This window comes from Bidens hawaiensis, unplaced genomic scaffold, assembly GCF_021521415.1.
Source record: "Bidens hawaiensis isolate Kalapana, Puna unplaced genomic scaffold, B.hawaiensis_p1.1 tig00029107_1, whole genome shotgun sequence".
Lineage (NCBI taxonomy): Eukaryota > Viridiplantae > Streptophyta > Magnoliopsida > Asterales > Asteraceae > Bidens > Bidens hawaiensis.
In genome coordinates this window covers 182,679-209,033 of record NW_027494802.1, presented here as the reverse complement: position 1 = coordinate 209,033, position 26,355 = coordinate 182,679, and the positions used below count along the sequence as shown (strand labels likewise).

The 26,355-nt window shown below is 33.4% G+C and overlaps 4 protein-coding genes and 1 pseudogene across 5 annotated transcripts; 1 reads left to right on the top strand and 4 right to left on the bottom strand.

Moving 5' to 3' along the window:
• Window positions 1-4,355: 4,355 nt before the first annotated feature.
• Window positions 4,356-9,537, top strand: LOC143578264 (pyrophosphate-energized vacuolar membrane proton pump). The gene is made up of 7 exons (XM_077061897.1): window positions 4,356-4,593; window positions 6,431-7,005; window positions 7,546-7,925; window positions 8,004-8,090; window positions 8,174-8,915; window positions 9,002-9,061; window positions 9,166-9,537. Exons 1-7 carry the CDS (start codon window positions 4,359-4,361, stop codon window positions 9,370-9,372), a joined length of 2,286 nt encoding a protein of 761 aa, XP_076918012.1. The 5' UTR covers window positions 4,356-4,358; the 3' UTR covers window positions 9,373-9,537.
• A 175-nt stretch (window positions 9,538-9,712) lies between these two features.
• On the bottom strand, window positions 9,713-11,728 carry LOC143578279 (protopine O-dealkylase-like). Its single transcript, XM_077061909.1, has 4 exons — window positions 11,486-11,728; window positions 10,439-10,686; window positions 10,036-10,366; window positions 9,713-9,964 (listed from the first exon to the last, which is right to left on the bottom strand). The coding sequence occupies exons 1-4, from the start codon at window positions 11,726-11,728 to the stop codon at window positions 9,728-9,730; spliced, it is 1,059 nt and encodes a 352-aa protein (XP_076918024.1). The 3' UTR covers window positions 9,713-9,727.
• A 1,413-nt stretch (window positions 11,729-13,141) lies between these two features.
• LOC143578280 (2-oxoglutarate-dependent dioxygenase 11-like) lies at window positions 13,142-15,183 on the bottom strand (annotated as a pseudogene). The gene is made up of 4 exons (XR_013143231.1): window positions 14,938-15,183; window positions 13,966-14,212; window positions 13,549-13,879; window positions 13,142-13,462 (listed from the first exon to the last, which is right to left on the bottom strand). The product of XR_013143231.1 is annotated as a 2-oxoglutarate-dependent dioxygenase 11-like (transcript).
• Window positions 15,184-16,454: 1,271 nt separating this feature from the next.
• LOC143578278 (flavonol synthase/flavanone 3-hydroxylase-like) lies at window positions 16,455-18,594 on the bottom strand. Its single transcript, XM_077061908.1, has 4 exons — window positions 18,332-18,594; window positions 17,327-17,574; window positions 16,890-17,241; window positions 16,455-16,840 (listed from the first exon to the last, which is right to left on the bottom strand). The coding sequence occupies exons 1-4, from the start codon at window positions 18,575-18,577 to the stop codon at window positions 16,604-16,606; spliced, it is 1,083 nt and encodes a 360-aa protein (XP_076918023.1). The 5' UTR covers window positions 18,578-18,594; the 3' UTR covers window positions 16,455-16,603.
• A 1,381-nt stretch (window positions 18,595-19,975) lies between these two features.
• LOC143578277 (heparanase-like protein 3) lies at window positions 19,976-24,300 on the bottom strand. Its single transcript, XM_077061907.1, has 9 exons — window positions 24,059-24,300; window positions 23,617-23,653; window positions 23,257-23,440; window positions 23,011-23,159; window positions 21,863-22,093; window positions 21,580-21,769; window positions 21,381-21,506; window positions 21,176-21,275; window positions 19,976-20,475 (listed from the first exon to the last, which is right to left on the bottom strand). The coding sequence occupies exons 1-9, from the start codon at window positions 24,281-24,283 to the stop codon at window positions 20,101-20,103; spliced, it is 1,617 nt and encodes a 538-aa protein (XP_076918022.1). The 5' UTR covers window positions 24,284-24,300; the 3' UTR covers window positions 19,976-20,100.
• Between the last annotated feature and the right edge of the window lie 2,055 nt (window positions 24,301-26,355).

The following is a 26,355-nucleotide window of genomic DNA, read 5'->3' as shown; positions in this document are numbered from 1 at the left end:
AAGTATGGATATGTATCTACAGATATGTATGTATGTGTATGTATTGTATGGCGTTCGATTAACTAGAACTCACTCAGCTTAGCTGACTTTTAGTATGCACGCAGGTGAGCTGATTATAGAGTTAGTATGAGGATGACACACGACATGGATTGAACGGCTGGCATCTGAAGAAAGAAGTAAAGATGTTTTAAATATAAAGTTTTGTGTTATGGTATCAAAGAAAAGATTTAATGTTTTGTAACAAATGATTGATGTTTTATATTCCGCGAAAAGTTTTAATAAACTCTGATTTGAAGAACTGTGTTTATTAATAAATCCGACGCTAAAGTAGGGTCACCGGGTTCGGGGCCTTACAAAAAAATAAACTTGTCTTTTATTTATCCTCGGACCATATGCCAATTGTTTGTCGCTTTCTAATATATTTTTGTTAGTTCTTTATACTTTATGTTTTTATGCATCTAATTTTTTTTCCAGGTTATGTATGCTTTTTTTAAAGCCGAGGGGTCTTCCTCTAATCAACCCTCTATCCAGGCCTCACACATTATCAATAATTTTGTTATGTGTGAGATTCAACCAAGCATGGTTGTATTTATCATGAGCACACTAGCGCTGTACGCTGAACCATATTTGTCCAAAACGTTATTTTTAAAAGTTTAAGAAAATAAATAAAATCAAAAAGGCTTTTATTTTGTTTTGGAGTTTCAACGGTACTATAGCTTTGAATCAACAGGCTAACATTGTGTATAAAAATATAAAAAATCTCGCGTATGATTTAAGTATAAGAACATGCTTTTATGTTTTACAATTAACAAAAAGGATAGTATAATGATGTTTCAGCTACCTGTTTTATATGTTTCCCACTTTAATAAAAACAAAAAGGTAGGTGTAGCAACTTATTATGGTCATTGAATATAACTACTTTTTTAATGTAACCACAAGTCACAACATCAAGTTTTGGTGTATTTTCTATCACGACTAAGTCATGCAAAACGTACAGATAAGGTCGTAATGAGTTACGGTCAAACAAATTGTTATATATATATATTTTTAAACTAATTGACTCGGGTAAACATATCATTTTAATTTTTAAAAAGGAATATTGATGTTTAATACACCCAACTATAACCCATTATCTGATAACACTCACAACTTTTGATTTGTTACCCACTACTTCTAACTCTCATCCTATTTTCCTGTACCACTCCCCGTCTAACGGAACACTAACCTCGTTAGTGTTTTGGAAAAAAAAAGCCATTCAAACTAGTTGAGTGGGTGAAAAAGAAATTTAATTTGTTTAACATATACCCAAATTTACCTTCACCCCACACTAGATCAAGACCTAGCCAAGACAACAAATAACCTTTGTTTATGTTTAAAATTTTAAGACAAACTAGTTATCATTTTCTAATTTAACATTTTAAAACATGCAATCATAGAAAACAAATAAACATGCTATGAAAACAATAACTTTAAAAAAGTTAATTAATCATTTGTAACATATACACATCGTGATTGCTAAGCAACACATTCTTAGATATTTGTCAACTCAACTTGTAAACTAATAACAACAAGTGAGACATCTAAACTAACGTGGTATGATATATCTTAACTACATATATTAGTTAATCATATGCTCTCGAACTAACTCTTATCCGGATTTGCCATTTCACCTTGATCACTTAAATTAAAACCATGTGTCCATATTATATTAGGGACTTTCAAATATTTATAAAAATTACACAAAATTTAATCCAACCCGTCCGTTAATATACGAGTAATTCGGTCTTGTAGTTCGGATTTCGGATTAAGCTCGACCTGATCTCGGTTCGGTTATATATACCCCCGCCATTCTTAATCGATCAAACACAGAGGTTTGTCCTCGGTTTTTAATTCCTCAACCATAGTTGTAACCGGTTTCATATAAATTGAAATATCTAAAAAATAGAAGGGTGTGAAGTGTAAGTGTTATAGAGGAGCATCCGTACTTACATTGTTTATGTAAATGAGTTTACGTTTGACTTTATTTTAGTAAAGTTTATTGGATTTTAATAATCGTTTTTGAGTGATATTTGCCGATAATAATTTTTATTTATTTATTGTTTCTGACGGTCTTAAAATTGAAAAAGTTGACACCAGTGATCCCCGTAAAAAAGAACTTTAGTTAATGTTTTAGGATTTTTGATCGGAAAGAGTATACAAGTCGATTGATTTAAAACTTAGCTCGAAACAATGATCTAAACGGTTTGAATTTTGTTAACTGAAAGTTCAAACACCCAAATTGAAGCATTGGTTCGCCATTTTGGAGCACCATTTCGAACTAAGTTTTACATCAATTGATTCACATCCTCTTTCTGATAAAAAACAATACAACATTAGTTTGAAATTCGGAAAATGTTTAACGCCGTTAAGTTCTTTTTAGTGCGGGGGGGGGGGGGGGCAACTTTTTTAAATTTGGGTTTTTAAATGGTGAAAAATTGATAGGAATTATTATCTACTCAATGGGGATTATTAAAATCCATTAAATCTTTTAGTAATTATCTCCTTATTTGTTTAAAGCAAGTTTATCCTCTTTTAGTTGTTATTATCTCTTTGTGTACGTAACTTTAGAAGACTTTTAGTTTGGAACACTGAAATAGATGGGTTTTTAACTTTTAAAGCTTTTGTTAACAAGAGAATTTTGAGACATTTAATTACTTCCGTTGATCAAATCAAAGTGTGTAACAAGCAATTAAAGTCACATTAATAACCAGTTACAGGCTTTGGCTTGGTGGTACAATGTCCTCTTTGTCGAGATGAGAGTTTGATCTTCATGCTAAAGTATAAACACGTAATTTAATAACCGTTAAAAAAAGTAGCATCCAGTTATAAAATATAAAATCATAATAGTTAAAACTTTGGCATCTAACTTAAGACTGGATTTAAAATTGATTTAGAGTAAGCTGCCGAATAATTACTATTTTAAGCATTTGAAACAATACTAAGATTAGCAATCAGATGCCTTTATCGTTTGCCACATGTTTCACCTAATATCTTATCAATGGCACATAAAAAAAAGATTTTTATCTTCACCTTATCATGCCTTTTTTACTATAATAAATATTATATGTAACACCCATGAACACATCATTATCTTAATCTTATCTCATATTAGTCACGTATATTTTCCAAAACTCAGTTTCAATTCCTATCACACTTTCACATATCTCTTTCAACTCTTAATCCCTAAAAATCAGCTTATTAAATACAAATATGTTCTTGACACATGTTTTGTAAAGAGATATCTAATGAGTAAATAAGTCAAATCTCTCTCAACCATCCTCTCGAGATTGACTTATTAAAAGCCCTACTCAGGTTGAGTAGAAACAAACTTAAACCCTAAACGAATATGTTATTTGCATAAATAACATAAGCTATGTAACGAAACATGTCGCGCTACGTCGGTGCAATGACACGAATTTGTTTGGTGTCGGTTAAGTTCGTTACGACACTGAAACTAAATCAGAAAAATAAATTTGTAAACACCCAAAACACTATTGTCACACATACAACTTTTGATCAAAGTAAAATGATCCGGTCATAATCAGTTACGCTCGTGATAGTACCGACACTAAACCTAAAAATAGAATAGTAAACGTCCAGAATAATAATAACACGTGTATACTTTATCCTAAAAAATAACATATTAAAACTACTTTATTCATTAATAAAACCCCGCATTATAGTGACAAGTCGACACGAATATGTTTAACATAGGTTAAGTTTGCAAAAGCACCAAGAAACCTAACAAATAATTTCAACAAAAAGAAAACATATTTACACTAGAAAAAACTAAAAAAATATTTAAAAATTGAATTTTGGCACATAATTATAATAATTTCATACAAAATATTATTATACCATTCTGTCACACACTATACATATATAAAACTATTAATCATTCCCACAAAAGTTATATAAACGTGAATTTGCATTTTGCAGTGCATTAATTTTTAAAGCTGTAAATATCATATCATAAAAAATACATAAAAATATATAATTCCTCTACATACATATTATACCCCACCACGTATTCCCATCGTCAGCATTTTTTACTCACACCAATCCAAAACCACCACCCACCCCCAAACTCACCACTCCCAATCCACAACGTACAACCCACCAAAGCACTCGCCCTCTAACCTTATCAATTACCAGTCTGTAACCACCACACACACACCCGCCCAGTTGCCTCTTATCATTCAAATCCCCTCCCTATTTATTCATTCATCCCACACCATAATAATAATTTTATCATTTATCATTAGTATTATTTACTCTTTGTTGATATTATTATTATTATTATTATTATTATTATTATTATGCCGATACTGTCAGATCTCGGCACAGAATTTGTGATTCCGGTATGTGCGGTTATCGGAATAGCGTTCTCGTTGTTCCAGTGGTACCTGGTGTCCAAAGTGAAGCTGTCGGTTGAGAAGAGTGAAGGCGATGCGAAGAACGGGGTTACGGAGACCTTGATTGAAGAAGAGGAAGGAGTTAATGAGCATGCGGTTGTTCAGAAGTGTGCGGAGATTCAGAACGCCATTTCTGAAGGTGGTGATGGATAAGTTTGTTACATATTATTCTGAATCAGTATTGGTACCATTGGAAATACTTTAAATACTGAAAAGTATTGAATCTGAATGGTATCGATACTGAAAAAATAAAAAAAAGGTATCGGTATCGGTATCAATACCGAAAAGTAATACGGTATGGATAAAAAAATACTATAGAATACCCTAACTGTAACTGAACGGTATCGATACAGAAAACATGAATAAAATGCTGTAATTCGGTACCGGTGCCACTGAAAAGCTGTAAGATGGCGAAAATGGATGGTATCGATACCGAATACAATAAAAAAGAAAGAACAACACTATGGCGGTGCTTGTTTGTGTTCGGTCGGTACTGGTACTGTATCGGTGTTCTGTAAAAATGCCTTGCCATATAATATTATTTAAGTTCTTTTGTTAATTTAATAATATTAAATATAATATTAAGTTAAATGATTTTTGGTTGGAAATATCTGCAAATTTGAAATCTGAGAATTTGTGGTGTGTGATTTTTATTTGCCTAATCGGAATGTTCGATTTATATCCCCTTCCTATTCATATGATTTTTATTATTATATTATTATAATTTTTAAACTACTTAAATAAATGTTATTTTTAAACAACTCGCTAAGGGCTATAGACGCAATAACTGTATTCTGTTTCGATGCAAACACTAATCTTTCATGAACGAAAAACCGTAATTTATTACATTCGTTTAATTTTCAGTTTAATAAGGTTTTGTAATATTGTAATTGTAATCATGGTTGAATTTTCTTCTAAGTATGCTGTTTGGTAAGGACTTTTAGTTCAAGTTTAGATCTACCTTCCAATTATTAAATATTTGCATATCAATTTAGTGATGTTGGTGGTTGTTGAATCAATGTAAACTATATGAATATTTTTATATACACGTGTAACTAGAGTTTGATTCAAGTTTTCACACTTCAATTTTCCATCAAATAATAAAAATGTTTTTGGTTGCTTTAAATTTCTGCAACCTCCCTCCAACATTGTTTAAATCTTAAGACTTGGTGGGATATTGCTGGTTGTCGGTGGGATTATTATTTTTAAAATTTAAATGATTATTGGTTGCTTTATGGCATCTTTATGATCCAAATGTGATTGCATCCAACCTTTTTTTATTTTTTATTATTGTTTTATTTTTAAATATCTAGTTAATTTGGATAAGAAAACAAGATATCCCTAAAATGTGGGTAAATTTGTTAATAAAAAAACAGCAACAAAGAGTTGTGTGTCTTTATGTCCAGGGGGACCAGTGATACTACATTTTTTTTCTCTTGTTAATATGATTGGCTCAGGATGAATTTATAGATTTACTGTGCAAAGTGCAAACTATTATTAATTTTATTGCTTTTATTTTATCCCTTTGAATAATGATTAACATTTATTTTAAAATCTGCCAGTTTATTTTAGTACTAACAAATATAACTATATTTATATAATCATCTATACTGATTATAATAATGTGGTATGCAGTTCTTTCTGTTTATATAGTATGATTATTTTTATTGTTATAACTTGATATCTATGAAGTTATTATATTAATTTGTTACTCATGCCAGTTTTCCATTTGAGTATACCGGTATGTGGTATACCTCTGTGGAAGGAGTATTTCTTTGGTCAAATCTTGACTTTTATTTTGAATGTTTTTTTTGAACTGAAAGCTATCTTCTTGACTCCTTTACAAATTACTCTCCTTGGTCAAAGGTTGACTTAAAAAAAAAAATAAAAATTGAAAGGGTCATTTTTAATAACTGAAAGTTATATTCTTGGATTGAAATTTTAATACTTTGTTGATTTTTCTCATGGAATTGCAGGGGCAACTTCTTTCTTATTTACCGAATACCAATATGTTGGTATTTTTATGGTCATTTTTGCGGTTTTGATCTTTGTGTTTCTCGGGTCGGTTGAGGGATTTAGCACAAGTAGCAAAATATGCACATACGACACCACCAAAATGTGTAAACCGGCTCTAATGACAGCTGTCTTCAGCACAGTGTCATTCTTGCTTGGTGCCATCACCTCAGTCATCTCCGGTTTTCTTGGAATGAAGATTGCCACATATGCAAATGCCAGAACTACCCTTGAGGCTAGAAAGGGTGTCAGCAAGGCTTTCATTGTTGCATTTAGATCAGGAGCTGTTATGGGCTTCCTTTTGGCTGCAAATGGGCTTCTTGTTTTGTATATTACTATTAACCTTTTCAAGATTTATTATGGTGAGGATTGGGAAGGTCTTTTCGAGTCAATAACTGGTTATGGGCTTGGTGGATCTTCAATGGCGCTTTTTGGTAGAGTCGGTGGCGGTATTTACACAAAAGCTGCTGATGTTGGAGCTGATCTTGTTGGCAAAGTTGAAAGAAACATCCCTGAAGATGACCCCAGAAATCCAGCGGTAATTTATTTTTTTCGTCTTGTAACCTGTTTTTGTAAACGAATCGAACGAACACGAACAGAGCATGCTCATATTCGTTTGTTTAACTTTAACTGAACAAAGGACCGGATATTTCTTTGTTCAGTTAAGAAAATGAACGTGTCCGTTTATGTTTGTTCATTTTCATTTTTCAGTATAAACGAAGGGGTTCAAGAACATACACGAACATACATAGTTGTGCTAAAACCAGTTAGAACTAAATGTGAACTACAATGTTTTGGGCCTAAAAAGTTAATAAAATTAGACTAAATTATCATGAGTCTAAAAAGTTTTACGAACTTAAACAGATGTAAACTAGCAAACATAAATCAACATAGATGAATATAAATGAGCGAATATAATTGGTCTGTTTGAGATAAAACACAACCAAATTGATCCATTCATATGCATGCTGCTCAAAAATGATCTTTTTACAATATATTTCTGTTCCAAAAGAAAAAAATTTTCTATCAAGAAACTGCCTTTTCGCTTGTTTATCAATGAAATGGCAATTTGATGCAGGTTATTGCTGACAATGTTGGTGACAATGTTGGGGATATTGCTGGTATGGGATCTGATTTGTTCGGGTCATATGCCGAATCATCATGTGCAGCACTTGTTGTTGCTTCAATTTCCTCTTTTGGAAACACTCATGATTTCACTTCAATGATGTACCCGTTAATCGTGAGCTCTGTTGGCATCCTTGTGTGCTTGATCACCACTTTGTTTGCTACTGACTTTTTTGAAGTCAAAACCGTTAAGCAAATCGAACCGTCTTTGAAATACCAACTTATTATTTCAACCGTGTTGATGACTGTTGGTATAGCTGTTGTTAGTTGGATTGCTCTTCCTTCTAGCTTCACTATCTTTAATTTTGGAGCCCAGAAAGCAGTTAAAAACTGGTATGTTGACTTTTTGAGAGTCAAAATTGGGAAATAAATGTTAGACAAAAACTGACCTTTTTTGTGATTATGATGCAGGCAATTGTTCTTGTGTGTTTGTGTTGGTTTGTGGGCAGGCCTTATTATTGGATTCGTAACCGAGTACTACACTAGCAATGCTTACAGGTACTTATTTATTTATTTTTTAATTTTTTTAATAGAAGGTCAAGAGTCTTGTTTTTTGACTAACTTGACTCTTTCTCTGTTAGCCCTGTGCAAGATGTTGCTGACTCATGCCGTACCGGAGCTGCTACAAATGTTATTTTCGGTCTTGCTTTGGGATACAAATCAGTTATCATCCCTATTTTTGCGATTGCAATCAGCATTTTTGTTAGTTTTAGCTTTGCTGCCATGTACGGTGTTGCAGTGGCGGCTCTTGGAATGCTGAGCACCATAGCCACCGGTTTGGCTATTGATGCATACGGTCCCATTAGTGACAATGCTGGTGGCATTGCTGAAATGGCGGGAATGAGCCACAGAATTCGTGAGAGGACCGATGCTCTTGATGCTGCTGGAAACACCACTGCAGCTATTGGCAAGGGGTTCGCCATTGGTTCAGCAGCTCTTGTATCCTTGGCTCTATTCGGTGCGTTTGTGAGCCGGGCCGAGATTACAACTGTTGACGTATTAACCCCAAAGGTTTTTATCGGTTTGATCGTAGGTGCGATGCTTCCATACTGGTTCTCAGCAATGACAATGAAAAGTGTGGGAAAAGCTGCACTAAAAATGGTTGAAGAAGTCCGCAGGCAGTTCAACACCATTCCGGGCCTCATGGAAGGCACTGCTAAGCCCGATTACGCTACTTGCGTCAAAATCTCTACTGATGCCTCGATTAAAGAGATGATCCCACCTGGTGCTCTTGTCATGCTAACTCCCCTCATTGTTGGAATTTTATTCGGTGTCGAAACACTTTCCGGTGTTCTTGCAGGATCACTTGTTTCTGGTGTCCAGGTACATATTATTTAAAATGTTCAAACCGGTCACCTATAGTTTTTTTTATATAAGTTTATTTCTAACTATTTTATTACATGATGCAGATTGCTATTTCTGCATCCAACACTGGTGGTGCGTGGGACAACGCTAAGAAATACATCGAGGTACAATGAAAATGCTATGTTTCGTTCGTTTCCTTATTATACCCTTATTATTATTATTGTTATTATTATTATTAATTACTGATTTGTGTTTTTGTAATGTTAAGGCTGGTGTTTCTGAGCATGCAAAATCGCTAGGACCAAAAGGGTCAGACCCACACAAGGCGGCTGTGATTGGAGACACGGTTGGGGATCCGTTAAAGGACACTTCTGGGCCATCGCTTAACATCCTGATCAAGCTCATGGCTGTTGAATCTTTGGTGTTTGCACCATTCTTTGCCACCCATGGAGGCCTTTTGTTCAAGATCTTCTAGATCCATACCGAAGGTGATGCCGGTTATCATTTCATTTGTATCATCATTTCATGTTCTTCTTTGAACTTGTTGGGATGCCTTATTTTTGATGTTTTGTTTCACGCTTAGCAATTTTTCCATTGACGATTTTGATATGATATGATAATGATGATAAGTAGTTGATTATCTTATATATCTCGTTTAGCAGTTTTTCCGTTTGACGATTTTGATGTGATAATGATGGTAAGTAGTTGGAAAACATGTTTAACATTAACACAACATGTCAACACGACATAAATAAAACATGTTTTTATTACATATGATATGGTGTCTAGGACGGAAAGCGAAAGAACAATGCATATAACAAGAAACATGTTTAGATTCTAACAGCATCGAGAGGAACAATGCCTTTCTGAAAGCATTCATGGTTAAAGACTGCAAAGTCTTTCACGGTTTTATACGCTCTAGGCCTCTTCTCATCGACCAAAATTTCAACCGGGCCAATCTCTTTGTCCGGGTCGGGCTCTGTAAACATAGCCACAGATATTCTCCCCTTCTCCTTGTTTGTCACAACCCGATGAATCGGGCTTTTGAAAATCCCATTACTCATGATCTGCAAATTGTATCATAAATAAAACTAAACATGTAACATAACATAATATTGTAACAAAATTGTTTGTGCACCTCCATTTGATCGCCGAGATTAACAAAAAGGGCGCCGCGTATAACTGGAACCATGTACCATTTACCATCATTCAACACTTGAAGCCCTTCAACTCTGGGATCTTGTAACAAAAGAGTAATCCCGGATCTATCCGAATGAGGTTTCACACCGAGCACTGCATCAGGGGTTGGACATGGGGGGTACAACATAAACCGCCCTAGTAAAATATCATTTTCTTCAGTAAAATTTTTTGAAAAAACATTCTCCTCCAAATCTAAACATTTCGCCATGGCCTCGAATATCACCATATATATTGACTTGATCTTCGCGGTGTAGTCATCGATGGTTTCCCTGCACAGCGCGCAACCTGTTAGTTCTTTTAACAAATCATTGCATCTGGATGAACAAAGTCAGAAACCAGACCCAAAATTCGATGGTTTTTCGGGCCAAAACCGGAGTTGTCTTTGATTTATTGGGAGAAGTCGAAGAGAAAGGCGATCACACCAATCTTGAACTTGATTCGCGGTGTATGTTTTGTCGTTTCCATAGCCTTGAGAAGAACCGGCTTCTCTTGAGTATTTGCTTTTCTCCTTCAATGGAAGATCAAAGAACTGTTTGATAACTTGTCGAAGATTGTCTAGATACGAATCCGCTAGCCCGTGATTCACAGCCTGATTTTCAACATAAAAATCTTGAATTTCAAGAAAATCTTGAATGTCTAGATTAGTACAAAGTGGCAGAAATTAAGGGTTATGTTTAGTTTCAAGATTACCACAAAGTGGCATAAATTAAGGATTATGTTGAATTTCAACTTTCAAGATTACTACAAAGTGCAAAAATCAAAGGTTATGTTGAATTTAAAGAAAATCTTGAATTTCAAGATTACTACTAAGTGGCAGAAATTAAGGTTTATGTTGAATTTTAAGAAAATCTTTTCACAGATTATTAGGGGCGGAACCAGAGGAGGGTCAAGAGGGTCCACTGATTCTCTCTGGTCATCTAAATTTATCAATTTTTTTAATAAACAAAAGCCGGTTTATATGTAAGAAAAATGAGACCCCTTCGTTGTAGTCGAAAAAGAAGAGAACTTTGTGACTACAACTTATTATAAACACAAAAATCTTGAATTTCAAGATTACTAAAGAGTGGAGAATAGGGATTAAGTTGAAATCTCAAGAAATCTATTCACAACCCGATTATAAAAATAATATTTTGGAGGGTTTGGATCAAATACAAATTAAATTAACGTACTAACTGTAAAAATCAAGTAGTGTAATTATATATAATGCATAGTGTAATTATAGTGTAGTGTAATTACACTACGATGTAATTACATAATTACACTATTTGCATATATGATTACACTACTTGATTCGCAGCATGTTAATTTAATTTGTACGTTAACTTTTCCCTGTTTTGAATTTCAAGATTACTACAAAATGGAAATTAAGGCTTTAAAACTTAAATAACCTGAAAACAACCCCAAGTGGTGAGTGCTGATCGGAGTTTGGCTAGTTCGGCTTGTTGATCTTCATGTTTGGAAGATGAAACTAAACATCCGATATTAATGATCGGCACATGAGCAAAAGGCGGTGAGGTTTCCACTGGGCCAAATTTGGTTTTGTTGTTGGAGATGTATTTGGAAGGCGGTTGATCACCGTCTATGGCCATCTTTTGTGCAGGTTTCGCTGGAAGCCAGTCTTCGGTAGCCATGACAGAATACAAAACAATGAGAATGAGAGATGAATATTTACATAGGTGTGATTGCTTATATATGAAGTTGCATGTGAGTATGTGATATCATGAAATTTGACATACTAACCAACTTTTCTCATTTATTCTTGTAACTTTTTTGTTATAAATTTTTAAAAATAACTAGTACTGAAGATTCACATGTGAAAAAAAGCACTAAATACCATGCAAGTTTTATAAATATCCAATTTACATCATTCAGTAACTAACCTGATTTACATGTGAAAAAAAGCACTGATTCACATGTGAAAAAAAAACACTAAATACCATGCAAGTTTTATAAATATCCAATTTAATAACAGTAAAGTTAAATAATATTGAAACTCTAGTGGTTCCATAGTAATATTTTTTAAAATTATCTTACTAAATAGTATTACTATATTATAATTATATTTTAATATTAATGAAATTATAAATAAGCCATCTTTTTGTCCAACAAGCAATTACTAACAATGTCTAAAGTAAAATTGCAAATTGTGATCATTTCAAGAGGTTTAAAAGTCTAAAACACTCTCATATCTTTATATAGATAAGAGGAAGAAACGTGTGCTCAAAGCCCATCTAAATATAAATAACCTTTTCTTTTGGAAAAACTGAACTAGAGAATATGATTTCACTCCTCTAAAAGACTAAAACCTAACTTATCAAACTTATTGAACCATTGAAAATTCTTTATGTTGAGACAGGAATTTGTATGTATATGTATAAAATATCTCGACTGTATCGGTTCATCTATGTAAAAAGTTTTGTGTATTACAAAAAAAGAGAAAAAAGAAAAAAAAAACTTATTTACAACGGCTTAATTTCACGAACAAAAGTTGTCTTGTGTAAGCACGAAAACAAGTTCATATGTCCAAAAGACATCGACACACGTTTTACATCGAAAACCATAAAAACAAATACCAATACTGGTTTCAATAATATTGACGCGGGTACCGATATCGTTTGGTAAAGTAAAGCAGTTTGCTCGCCTTATTGAGGCCGGAGGACGTGAACGCCGAATGCTCGATAACCAGGTAAAAAAAAGGCAAAAGTCACATTTTACTTTTAAAAAATATGTTATTTTGTGCTTTTTCTATATATATATATTTGTAATTTAATGTATACAGCCTCAACTATTTCATTCAAGAATGTAAATCTTTGAAAAAGTATTAATATGCTTTTGCTAACTTTACTTGACAGACAGACAATTTATAGAAACATTGGACAAGAAACTAACTTTCTCTTTTTGACCCGTATAGACGAACCTTCCCATTTTATATATACGGTTGGCCCGGTTGGGTAACACAGATTGAACTTATTATTGAAAGTCTTGTTGTGACATAAATTATGTTTTGATTAATGAACAGTCCATTAAATTCTGCATGTGTTAAATCTACAAACAGTCCATTGACTTCTGCATGCATATAAATTCTACAAACAGTCCATTAAATTCTGCATATTACAAGAAACGTATGTTTAGATTCTAACGGCATCAAGTGGAATAATGCCTTTCTGAAAGCATTCATGATTAAAATCGCCATAGTTTTTAACTGTCTTGTACACTCTAGGCCTCTTCTCGTCGACCAAAACATCCACTGCGCCAATCTCTTTGTTCGGGTCGGGCTCTGTAAACATAGCCACAGATATTCTCCCCTTCTCCTTGTTCGTCACCACACGATGAATCGGGCTCTTAAAAATCCCATTAGTCATAATCTGCAATGCATAATTGTATCATTCAACAATTTATATTATAAACAACTAACATAGTTTAAAACAAGTATATATAATAATATTGTGACCTGCATTTGATCGCCTAGATTAACAAAAAGGGCGTCGCGTATGACAGGAACCATGTACCATGTACCATCATTCAATACTTGAAGGCCTTCAACTCCGGGATCATGTAACAGAAGAGTGATCCCGGATCTATCCGAATGAGCTTTCACACCGAGCACTGCATCAGGGGTTGGGCATGGGGGGTACAACATAAACCGCCCTAGTAACATATCGTTTTCTTCAGTAAATTTTTTTGAAAAAACATTCTCCTCCAAATCTAAACATTTTGCCATTGCCTCGAATATCACCACATATATAGATTTGATCTTCACGGTGAAGTCATCGATGGTTTCCCTGCAAAACGCACAACTCTATACTTATACATTGATTATTATAATAAACCTTAACTAATATACTTTTAACATTGTTAGAAACTGGACCTAAAATTGGACGGGTTTTGAGGCCAAAACCGGAGTTGTCTTTGATCTTTGGGGAGTAGCCGAAGAGAAATGTGATCGCACCAATCTTGAACTTGGTTCTCGAAATATGTCATGTCTTCCCATAGCCTTGAGCAAAACCACGTTCTCTCGAGTATTTTCTTTTCTCCTCCAATGGAAGATCAAAGAACTGTTTGGTCATTTGTCGAAGGTTGTCTAGATATGAATCCGCTAGCCCATGATTTACAGCCTGATTTCAACATAAAAATCTTGAGTTTCATGAAAACAATTAACAGCCTGGTTTTGAACATAAAAACTTGAATTTCTAGAAAATCTTAAATTTTAAGACGCTAGAAGTTAAGAGCATCCACAACGCTGTACCTCCACAAACGACACATCAGCTTCGCATCATGTTCCAAACTTTTCTCAACCCCCCCCCCCCCCAAACTTTCTCTCCAACACCAAACCTCCACAAACCGCTTTGAAAATCTTATGCAAATAAAATTAACCTACTAAATATACAAATAACTAGTATAATTAAGATTTTGAATTATAGTAATTTTGTTATAAAAAGTAAAACAGTGTAATAATAATTACTCTAGTTCAAAAGTCATAGAGTAATATAATTACACCACTATTAACATAATTACTCTAGTTATTTGTACACTTAACCCCACCCTCTCGGATATCTTGCCACAACGCTTGAAGTTTGTCACATTGGACGGACGGCACCCACAACCTTAGCGTTGTGGGTGCTCTAAGTGTTATGTTGAACTTCAAGAAATCAATCCACTGCCTGATTTTGAACATAAAAATCTTTAGTTTCAAGAAAATGTTGAAATTCAAGAAAGTCTTGATTTTTTTTCAAGAAAATCTTGAAATTCAAGAAAGTCTTGATTTTTTTCAAGAAAGTCTTGAACTTCAAGAACCCATTACAACAAAATATCAAAAGCAATAAAGGGTTTTAAAGTAGACCTGAAAACAACCCCAAGTGGTGAGTGCTGATTTGAGTTTAACAAGTTCAGTAACTTGATCATCTTCTTGTTTGGAAGATGAAATTAAAAGGCTGATATCAATGACCGGCACCGGAGCAAAAGGCGGTGAGGTTTCTATTGGGCCGAATTTGGTGTTCTTAATGGCAATGTATTTGGAAGGCGGTTGATCACCGTTCTTGGCCATCTGCTGTGCAGTTTTCGCCGGAAGCCAGTCTTCGGTAGCCATGACAGAAGAGAAAACAATGAGAACAAGAGATGAAAATATGTGTGATAGAGAGAATTCCCTTAAAGAGAGAACCAGAGAATTAATAAAGAAATATTTTTAATTTAATTAAAAAAATATTTTTAAATTTCCGTTTTTGTCATTATTCTTATATTATGTTACCATTTACTCGAAAAATATAAAAAAAATAAAAAAAACTCATTGTAGTGCACATATGCAATACATCGACTTTTTTTATTGCATATGTGCACTAGTGTGTATTTGATATGCGTAATAATGTTGAATAGCATAGCAATAGTGTTATACTATATACAAAAATACCAAAAAAACAATATAGTGCATATGTGCATTAGTGTTGTATTATGTATATACGATAGTTTGTTTTGAGTACAATTATTAGTGTTTGTATTTGCATATATTCAATAGTGTGTATTGTATAATATGCAATTGTGTTGTATTATATGCAATAAAACACTATTGTATATATGCAATACTCATTAGTGCACATATGCACTACATCGCCGGTTTTTTAGGAACAATATCATCTTATTAGAAGGAGGAAAGAAAAAAAAAATCGCAAAATATTTTTTAAAAAAAGGTTAAAAGTAGTTTTTATTAGTTCTCTAGTTCTCTCTAGATCCCACCCCTATATATATATATATATATATATATATATGAAGTTGCATGTGAATATTTCATATTTGATGTCATGACAATTGACATAAATAATACACAATTACTAGTAACTAATTAAACTGATTCATATGTGAAAAAAAGCACTAAATACCATGCAAGTTTTATAAATATCATAACTTTCTTAACTGTGTACAGTTAAATAACAGTACAGTTAAATAATATTGAAACTCTAGTGGTTTCATATTAAGAATTTTTTGAAATCATCTTACTAAATAATATTACTATTTTATAATTATATTTTAATATTAATGAAAGCTAATTTGTGATCATTTCTAGAGGAGATCTAAAAGTCTAAAATACTCTTAAAGATAGAGGAAGAAACTTGTACTCAAAATAGAGTTTATTTGAAGAAGCTTAAATTAAAATTCTTAACTTTTTTGCTTCTAGATAACACTTGATGTATATATGATATGTTTAGAAAATACAACTATATTTAAATAATGTAATGATAGACATAATGTGAATGTATGCGAAGTATGAAAGCAAATGGTGGCAATGTCTTAGTGATTTTATCTTCACATGAAATTTTTTTCCTTCGTTCATTAAAAGGCAGTATTTACGTGTTTACATCGACACAGAAGGCAAACGGGCAACATGTTGTGTCGCTAGCATGCTTTGTTGTAAATATTCCTTCATTATTGTTATGATAAAAGAGAGATTTAGGTTAAAAGACAACAATAACTTCTACAAACAGTCCATTAAAGTCTGCATATTATACGAAACTTGTTTAGATTCTAACAGCATCAAGGGGAATAATGCCTTTCTGAAAGCATTCATGATTAAAGACGCCATAGTTTTTCACGGTCTTGTACACTCTAGGCCTCTTCTCATCAACCAAAACATCCACCAGGCCAACCTCTTTGTCCGGGTCGGGCTCTGTAAACATAGCCACAGATATTCTCCCCTTCTCCTTGCTTGTCACAACCCGATGAATCGGGCTCTTAAAAATCTCATTGCTCATAATCTGCAATGTATAAATGTATCATAAATATACAACTAACATAGTTTAAAACAAGTATATATAATATTGTAAACTGCATTTGATCGCCTAGATTAACAAAAAGGGCGTCGCGTATGACAGGAACCATGTACCATTTACCATCATTCAACACTTGAAGCCCTTCAACTCCGGGATCTTGTAACAAAAGAGTAATCCCGGATCTATCCGAATGAGCTTTCACACCGAGCACTGCATCAGGGGTCGGACATGGGGGGTACAACATAAACCGCCCTAGCAAAATATCATTTTCTTTGGTAAAATGTTTTGCAAAACAATTCTCTTCCAAATCTAAACATTTTGCCATTGCCTCGAATATCACCACATATATAGATCTGATCTTAGCAGTGTAGTCATCAATGGTTTCCCTACACAACAAATACTTACACATTGATATTTGATCATTACAATAAACCTTAACTAATATAATTTTAACATAGATAGAAACCGGACCTAAAAGTGGACGGGTTTTCTGGCCAAAACCAGAGTTGTATTTGATTTTTGGGCAGAAGCCGAAGAGAAAGGCGATCGCACCAATCTTGAACTTGATTCTCGAAGTATGTCCTGTCATTGCCATAGCCTTGAGAAGAACCAGGTTGTCTCGAGTATTTGCTTTTCTCCTCCAATGGAAGATCAAAGAACTGTTTGGTCACTTGTCGAAGGTTGTCTAGATACGAATCATCAAGCCCGTGATTCACAGCCTAATTTTCAATATTAAGATCTTGAATTTCAACATAAAAATCTTAACTTTTGAAAAGATCTTGAAATGTAAGAACCTATTACTACAACATAGCAGAAATTAAAATTTATATTAAATTTCAAGAAATCAATTAACAGCCTGCTTTTGAACACAAAAGTCTTTAATTTCAAGAAATCAATTCACATCATGATTTTGAACATAAAAATCTCGAATTTCAAGATTACTACAAAGTGGCAGAAATTAAGGGTTACATTAAATTTCAAGAAATCAATTCACAGCCTGATTTTGAATATAAAAATCTTAAATTTCAAGAAAAATTTTGAAACTAAAAGAAAGTCTTGATTTTCAAGATTACTACAAATTAGCAGAAATTAAGGGTTATACTAAATTTCAATAAATCAACTCACAGCCTGATTTTGAACACAAAAATTATGAATTTTAAGAAAAATTTTGAAATTAAAAAGAAAGCCTTGATTTTCAAGGTTACTTACAACAAAGTGGCAGAAATTAAGGGTTACATTAAACTTCAAGAAATCAATTCACAAACTAATTTTCAACACAAAAATCCTTAATTTCAAGAATATCTTGAAACCAAAAAAGTCTTGATTTTTACAAGAAAATTTTGAATTTCAAGAAACTCTTTAATTTCAAGAATTTCTTGAAATCCAAAAAAGTCTTGATTTTTTTCAATAAAAATCATGAATTTCAAGAACCCAATACAACAAAATATCAAAAGCAATAAAGGGTTTAAAGTAGACCTGAAAACAACCCCAAGTGGTGAGTGCTGATCTGAGTTTAGCTAGTTCAGTAAGCTGATCATCTTCTTGTTTGGAAGATGAAATTAAAAGGCTGATATCAATGACCGGCACCGGAGCAAAAGGTGGTGAGGTTTCAATTGGGCCAAATTTGGTGTTGTTGTTGGCTATGTATTTGGGTGGTGGTAGATCACCGTCCATGGCCATCTGCCGTGCATCTTTCGCCGGAATCCAGTCTTCGGTGGCCATTGAAGAGAGATGAAAATCGGTGTAAAAAGTGTTTGTTTAGTTGAAAGTTCATTGACATAATAATATTAACATACTTTTGTCACTTTATGCTTATAATTTTTTAATTTGTTTATACAAACGACGCATTATGCATGTGGTATATATCATAGTTTGTTTTTGGTTTTTTAATCATTTAAATGGGCTATTGAATAAATTTATTATATCAGGATACAATCGTTTTTGAAACCGGGGAAAAATCCTCACGTAAAGCCAACGCTTCAAGGTACAACAATGCGATGAGATAAAACTCGCTAGGTTTAAGATCCAACTGGTGAACGCCACCTATTCGCCTAGTCTCATGTAATTATTATTATTATTATTATTATTATTGTTATTATTATTATGAACGGCTAGTATCTCTTTACTCCTTATCTCATGTAAGACTAGACTCTGTTGGCCTTAATTGTGTGATCAAGTTTGATTAAATGTTGAGGGGCAATTTTGTAATTAGTACAAAGTATAGTTCAGGGTGTTTTATGCAACATTTGTAAGTTAGGGGGTCCTGATGTAAATATTAGGCGGCTAAAAAGTTAGTTATATAACTACCAGGTAGTTATATAACCGCCATGGTACTTATAACCGCCAGAGGTGGTTAATTTGTTGGAAATAATCCCGATCTCGTTAAAAAATCCCGTTAAGTTTATTAGAGTTTAGTTAACTTTGTTAGAAAGTTCAGTTAGTATAGTTTGTGCCATAATTGTAATTAGGTAATAGTTTGTGTAAATAATGTAAATATGAAAACTAGAACCATCGCGTCCCTTGCCGGAATAATCGTCGGAATAACTGTCACCGGCAATAACCGTCATCGGAGGGTATAAATACCTCTCCCCGGTCCTTTGTAACATCATCACAAAACTTATTCATATTAATAAAGAAATCATTTCATATTATTGTTTATCGATCCAATCTGTTATCATAATTAACCATCATAAGGAAAACTATAAATAGAGGCTCGATGTAAACATTTATATTGTGTCTTGTTCGATCAATAAAGTTTGTGTTGTTCTTCTTCTTTGTTATGTTCTTGATTGTTGGTTGAATCGTGATCTCCTGGGTCCTACAGACCCTACAGCCTTTTGATTGGAGGTCATGTACTTTCGTCACTAGACCAAACTAGTGATTACGGTAGCATAGTCATATAATATTAACCTATTTTTCTTATTATTTAAACTCTTTTTTTCTATTATAAAAAACTGAATTATATAAATAATAATGTAAAGTCCAAGCATTTATAGGAAGATTCATACAAAATTGAAAAACATTGAAACTTGAATTATTTCTTATGGTTGAAGACCTGAAGATACACACTTATATGAAGAGTAAAAGGCTATCAAAATAAACTAGTAATCATATTGCATCTCATCTTAAGAAGATTCATGAATACAAAATAAAATAAAATAAACCCTATGAATATATAATTTAAATCAATAATCAGAATGAAACTGATTCTCAGTTCCATTCCATGTATCTATATATTATAGCATCTAAACACTACATGCATGCAAAGTAAGATATGGTATATGAGCAAACACAATAGAAAAAGGAGCAACACTTATAGCCTCTGAAGAATCCACATACACAGGCTCCAACTGTGGTATCTCCGCGTTTGAATTCACTCTCAGTTCTTTACCATTAAGCAACATCACTTGACTGTGTATGTCTCCGTTTTTAGCCGTTAAATGGTATTCTTCTCGTGTGTTTGTTCCACTAATCTTGGAACTGCGCGGTGTGTTTGCTTTATGAAGATGATAATGAACGCGCGATTTGAGGTTATTCAAAGTCCAAGTGCTATCTAGAGACAAGCTTACATCAACCGCAGCTTTGCTGTCTAGATTGATCAGTAGTAGTGTTATTCCCTTCTGCGGTAATATTATGAGCGTCGTGAGAAATGACTATTTTACCCTTTCGTTGCATTTTTCATAGATAAATGGTAAAATAGGTGGCAAACTAAATGTGCCATGTTGGTTGGGTAACTGGCATTATAGGGTGTTCATGAAACCGAAATAACCGAACCCAAACAAAAACTGACTGTTCGAGTTTGTGTTTTGTAAAAAACGAATTTTGGGTCCGGTTTCAATTTTGCATGTATTTATAGCCGAAAAACCAAACCGAACCGAATTTATGGATTTTCATTTTTAATTTTGAATGTTAAGCGATTTATAAGAATTTAATAAACTGTGTAACCGAATTATTTTAGGCCCAAACATATAATAATCAATTAATTATTAATTAACAAAAAAGCTATAAGCCCAAGTTTATTATTTGAGGCCAATTTTTTTCGGGCCAAGAATTTCAAGCCCAAATGGTAAAACTGAAAAAATAAAAACCGAACGATCCAAACCAGAAACCAAAAAAAAAAACCGAAGGAGTTTCAAAAAAACATTAAATTTTCGGTTGAGCCCAATTCCCAAACCAACCCATGCACGCCCAAACTGGTAATGGGACGGGTCAGGTTGGGCCGACCCAACAAATTTTTTGTCCATTGTTTAATTTTATAAATAACTATTTTTATAACAAGATTATAAACATTGCATTGTTCAAATAATATAGGAAGCTTACTGATTCTTTGGCACAATGCGCATAAGATCGTATTTTCTTGGTCCCGTTAAAGTTTGAAGAAAGTACATTTCTACCCATCAAATGTTGCCAAAGAAGCGCGCTGGTAAAAAAGAACAAAACCCCATCAAGTTATAACCTTTAAAGCATGAAAGTCTACAACTTTGACTTCAAAAGTCAAATAACAACACAAAAATCAGTTACAAACCTGTAATAATCCGGATTCGGCTCAAAAGTTGTAGTATTAAGCAACCCATAGTTTCCACCAATCAACGTTTGTCTGCAGTACGTTTTCGTGTCATAAACGGATGACATTCCCAGCTGATCCAAGTACCTAAACCAACCCAACATCCAATAACAGTAATCCTTTTCGTAAAGGGTATTTTCGTCATTTCACACGTGCTTACCAAAAACTAAAAACAAATGCATTTGTAACAAGATTATGCCCACTGTTATAAGCACCACCAGCTTCACCAACCCAAGCAGAAGCAGAAGTTGCAGAAGTCTTGAGAATGCTCTCAAGATTCTTGAATGTATCGGCCTCGCCATCAAGATAAGACGGGTTAAGAATCTTTTCAACAAGATGTTGATCAACCCCTTTATAAAATTAAAAAAGTTTTAAACTATATAAAATTGTTATCTTGGAAATGAAATAAATTTGCTTGATTTGTAACAATGTATAATATTTACCTGGGCCAAGATTGTATATGTGGTGAGTTATTATGTCTAGTGTGTCGGGCGTTCGGTCTATAAACTCCTTGAACCAGTTGGGATCAAAGAAACCTCCAGGTGCAATTATTCGAGGTTTTGGCTCGGTACCTTCATAGGCTGTTTGAACTATGGTTTTTAAGGTTTTTGTGTCGAAAGCGTACTGAGATGCAGATACTCTTGTTCCAACTCCACTTCCACTTAGCTCATTTCCTACAAGATATTAAATTGATAAAAATTAGACCATTCAAATTTGGCCCGTTTAGTTATGAGTGGGTTGATTCAGGTTATGTTTTATTTCTAACGGGTTAAACTTATAAAATAACAAGATACATCAGTAAAATGTAAACAAACTGAAGGTTTACTTGGCCCTACGTGAACCGTACGACGGGAAGTTCGTTTATGTTCATTTATTTAATAAAAGAACGAACACGAACAACATATTTTGTTCATTTAGTTAAAGAATGAACATGAACAGATGTCTCATTCGTTCGTTTATGTTCGTTCATTGGTGTTCGCTAGTTTACATTTGTTTAAAAGTTTGTTCGTGAATATATGCATTTAAATCTTTTAGGTCCATTACAATTTAGTATAATTTTATGAAAATAAAATATCACCCATTACAATTTAGTCTGGTTTTAGTAATTTTTAGACTCCACATATTAATGTTCACGTTTATTTTTAATTAGTGTTCGCTCAATTATGTTCATTCGTTTATGTCCCTTGACATTCATGAACCGAACCATTCACTTATATTTTATACTGTTAGCGAACGAACATAAGAATAGGTACATTTTCTTAGCAAACGAAAACGAACAAGAAAACTCTTTTCACTTATTCATGTTCAATCATTTTGTTCGGTTAAAGTCAAACGAACGAAATGAACATGCCTCGTTCGGTTTGTTTACAGGCCTAGATACACGAGTCAAAAGTCATTCAAAATGTTATTTTAACGGCTAATAAAGGAGTAAACATCTAACTTGCATCATTGACTAAAAAATATTTCCGGTCAACCGTTCTTGACCCCTTTTGACCCGTTAGATGAACCATTTTGACACTTTTTAACTAAGATCATTTTCGCTAAATATATAAAAAATCTTGAACATGTAAATAAATGTAAATAAACTTACCAAGCTCCCAAGCATACATGGTGTACTTCTTTTTAACCGTGTAACGGATCAAAGATTCGGCATTTGCAGGATCCCAAGCTCCAACTGCTGAACCATCAGCTAGTATTTTCTTGCCAGCAAGTGCATTTAAACCAAATATAATTTCAGCCCTAAATGCAAACCATCATTACAATTTTATTTTTTTTAATAAAGATGCCAACTTTATTGAAATAAAAAAGAAACAAACAAATGGTTAATCTAATTTACCCTGTTTCTTTAAAAAAGTTGCTTAATTGATCCCATCTGGATAGAGGCAAACAACCTTCAGTAAAACCAAATAATGCTGATGTGTTTCTTGAAAACTGAATGCAAGGTTTTGGATCATATTCTGTTTGGTAAACAACTTTGTCTTGCAAACTCCCTCCTACTCTTATCTTTAATGTTGAAAAAGCTGCATAATTTGTTCAAATAAACCTGGTTAAAAGCTACCAAATTTGGAATCTTTTGACTTTTAATAAGTTTTAAAGTAGCCATTTTTGTAGTTATTGTAAATGTTAAAAGAATTGATTGATCCATGTTTAATAATGTAATAATGTAATAAATGACCAATTCAACTTCTGTTCATACCTTTGATTGCATTTTGAAATATTTTGTTGTTTAGATCCTGCACAGAAGAAAAGTTAAACAGAATTGTTTCATTGCGTAACTTTTTTACACTAGCAAACACATAAAACTACAAAATATTATAGATTCATGAATATATAATGCAAACATGAAAAGGTAATTAACTTTTTTAATCTTTATAATTCTCTTATCTTTTAAATCTTCATAAGTTGTTCAAGATTGCTCATTATAGCAAAATTCATAGTTACAAGATCAAGAAATCAAGAAAGTTAAAAACTAACTTGACAAAAGTGTTAATGATTACTAATGAATAATTAATATCCAAGTATCCAACAAATGTAACAATTTAAAATCTACACAAACCCTTGTAGATTCAGGTGTAATATCATCAATTTCACACACTACACACCTTAAAAAACACACACAAGTTATTAAAAAAAAATACCACATTGAGGAGAGAAGCATGGCCCCAACTACAAGTCCCATAATCACACTTCTCAGGTGGCCACCAATCCATTGTAGCACAAATGAAGTCACTATCAATATGAGCAATGGCACTTTTGCCATCAATAAACACTCTTCCTTGAAGAACATCATTTCTTGTTTCAGTTTGTGAAGTTACAAGATTGGAGGTTAGAGTTAATAAAAGAGCCAAAATATACACACCCATGCTGAAAAAAATGAGATTTTTTTGAAAATATGAAGTTAAAGAATGATGTTATATTGTTATGTGAGTATGTGACTAACTGTCAATGGAGGTAGACATGGAATGTAGGAAGAAAGAGGTGAAAAGTTGCAGTTTTTGGTTGTTTCTTTGTCATAGAAGAAGAAGATAAAAAGAGGAAAAGGATTTGTTTTTTTTTTTTTTTTTAATTAAATGGAACTCAAGTTACTTAACTCGGACAAGATTTGGTGTTTGGATTTTGGGTTTTGAGGCAAATTTATGGAGATTTAACTTTTTTTTTTAAACTTTTTTTTTGGGGGGGGGGGGGGGGGGAGGGTTTTATGGATGTGAGCTGTGTTTGTACTTTGCTTTGGGAAAGTGGAAAAGGATGGGTCAAGTAGTGAAGAGTTTTATTCCAAAGTTAAAAAAAATAAAAAAGAAACTTAGACCATGTGTTGTGGGGGTGTTAACGGGGCTTTGAGGGAAGGGTGTGGCTCACTCGCGGTGGCTAATGGTGAGTGGTAGGATGTTTTAGGGGTGTTAACGGCTAACTTACAGGATAGGCTAAAGTGAACAGGGGTGCAAGTGGGTAGGAGTGAAGGGTCAGATTCAGTCAGCGTCATGTGACGTAATATGATAGGATGAATTCATTGATTGACTTTAACCACAACAAGTAGCCTTAGGTAGGGTGGGGATGGGGGTGGGTGCAAGTATCGGTAGAGTTGTTTTAAAGGTTGTGATGCAATCATCGCCTAGCTTTGAGTTTGAGCTACTCGTCTTGGCTAGGCTCGCTCATTAAACAGACTTAGATAGTGCCCGTGTCGTTGACGGTCTAGAGTGAAATCCCATTCTTTGTAACAATCTTGCAAGTGGCTCCATTATTTTTGGATATGTTTATTTCAATTTTTATTATTCGCTCGTAGAAAACTTGTTTAAAATCGACTTGTCTGACTTCAAGTCCGAGCTAAAGATGACTTGGCTTTCCTCAACTCGCTAGTTAAGTAGCCTTAGATGGTGTTGGTGTCAACGTTGATGATCTTACAAGTGGCCCCATTATTTTGGATATTTGAATTTTAATTTGTGTTATTCGATTCAAACTAGACTTTATGTAGTCTTTTGGTAGAGTTTTTGAAAAGTTTGTGGCTCCTAGTGAAAGCTCGTTTGAAATCAGCTCATCTGATTTCGAATCCAAGCTGAAGATAACTCGACTCAGCTCTTTTATTAAGCAGTCTTAGGTGTCGGTGTCGGTGACGGTGATGATCCATAGTGAAATCCTTTTAACGTGTTTTTAATAATCTGTAAGTAGGCCTGGATATTTTTATTTGTATTATTTGATTAAAATTATCTTTAATTTAGTCTTTTAACAACGAAAGAAAAAAATTATAATCGGTTATCATTATAGATGACTTTACAAGAAAGAAGCCAATACGGAACTAAGGCTGCCTTCTATTTGGACATATTACATGTTACTTTTGTGTCTTTCATGATATTTAATCAAATAAAAAATATACATTTACACAATACATTATAAAAGACAAAACATTAGGTAACATTAAACTTTTGTTCAAAAGTTGGTTGATATAGTCCCATGTAAAATGGCAAACACAAGTTGCGTGTGTAACAAAAATAGTAGTCACCAAACTATTTATAATATATTTCTTTTAATCGACCAATGAATAAAGTCTGACTACCTATGGTATCCAACGTAAAATATGACCCTATATGTCCGTGATCGTAGACAGCGTTAGGTAACCCAAGTTCACTATCTCCTGTTTCGGGAAAAACTCGCTGCCCGAAGGCTCACTGTCGTAAAACTCGATTGGGATCATATTCGAACTTAAAATACATATTTTCGTTTAATAATAAAACTTGTCACTTATTAGATTTACAATCTATATATCTTGATATATAACTAACAGTACATTTACTTATACCTAACTGAGTTTGATTAAAACCTATAAAGATTAAAGCATAACATGAGAATGAGATGGACCTAACATCATACGAAGGATGATACCAAAACTCCAATCATAAGTTCTCAAACAACGTTTGCAACCTTTTACATACAAAAACATGTT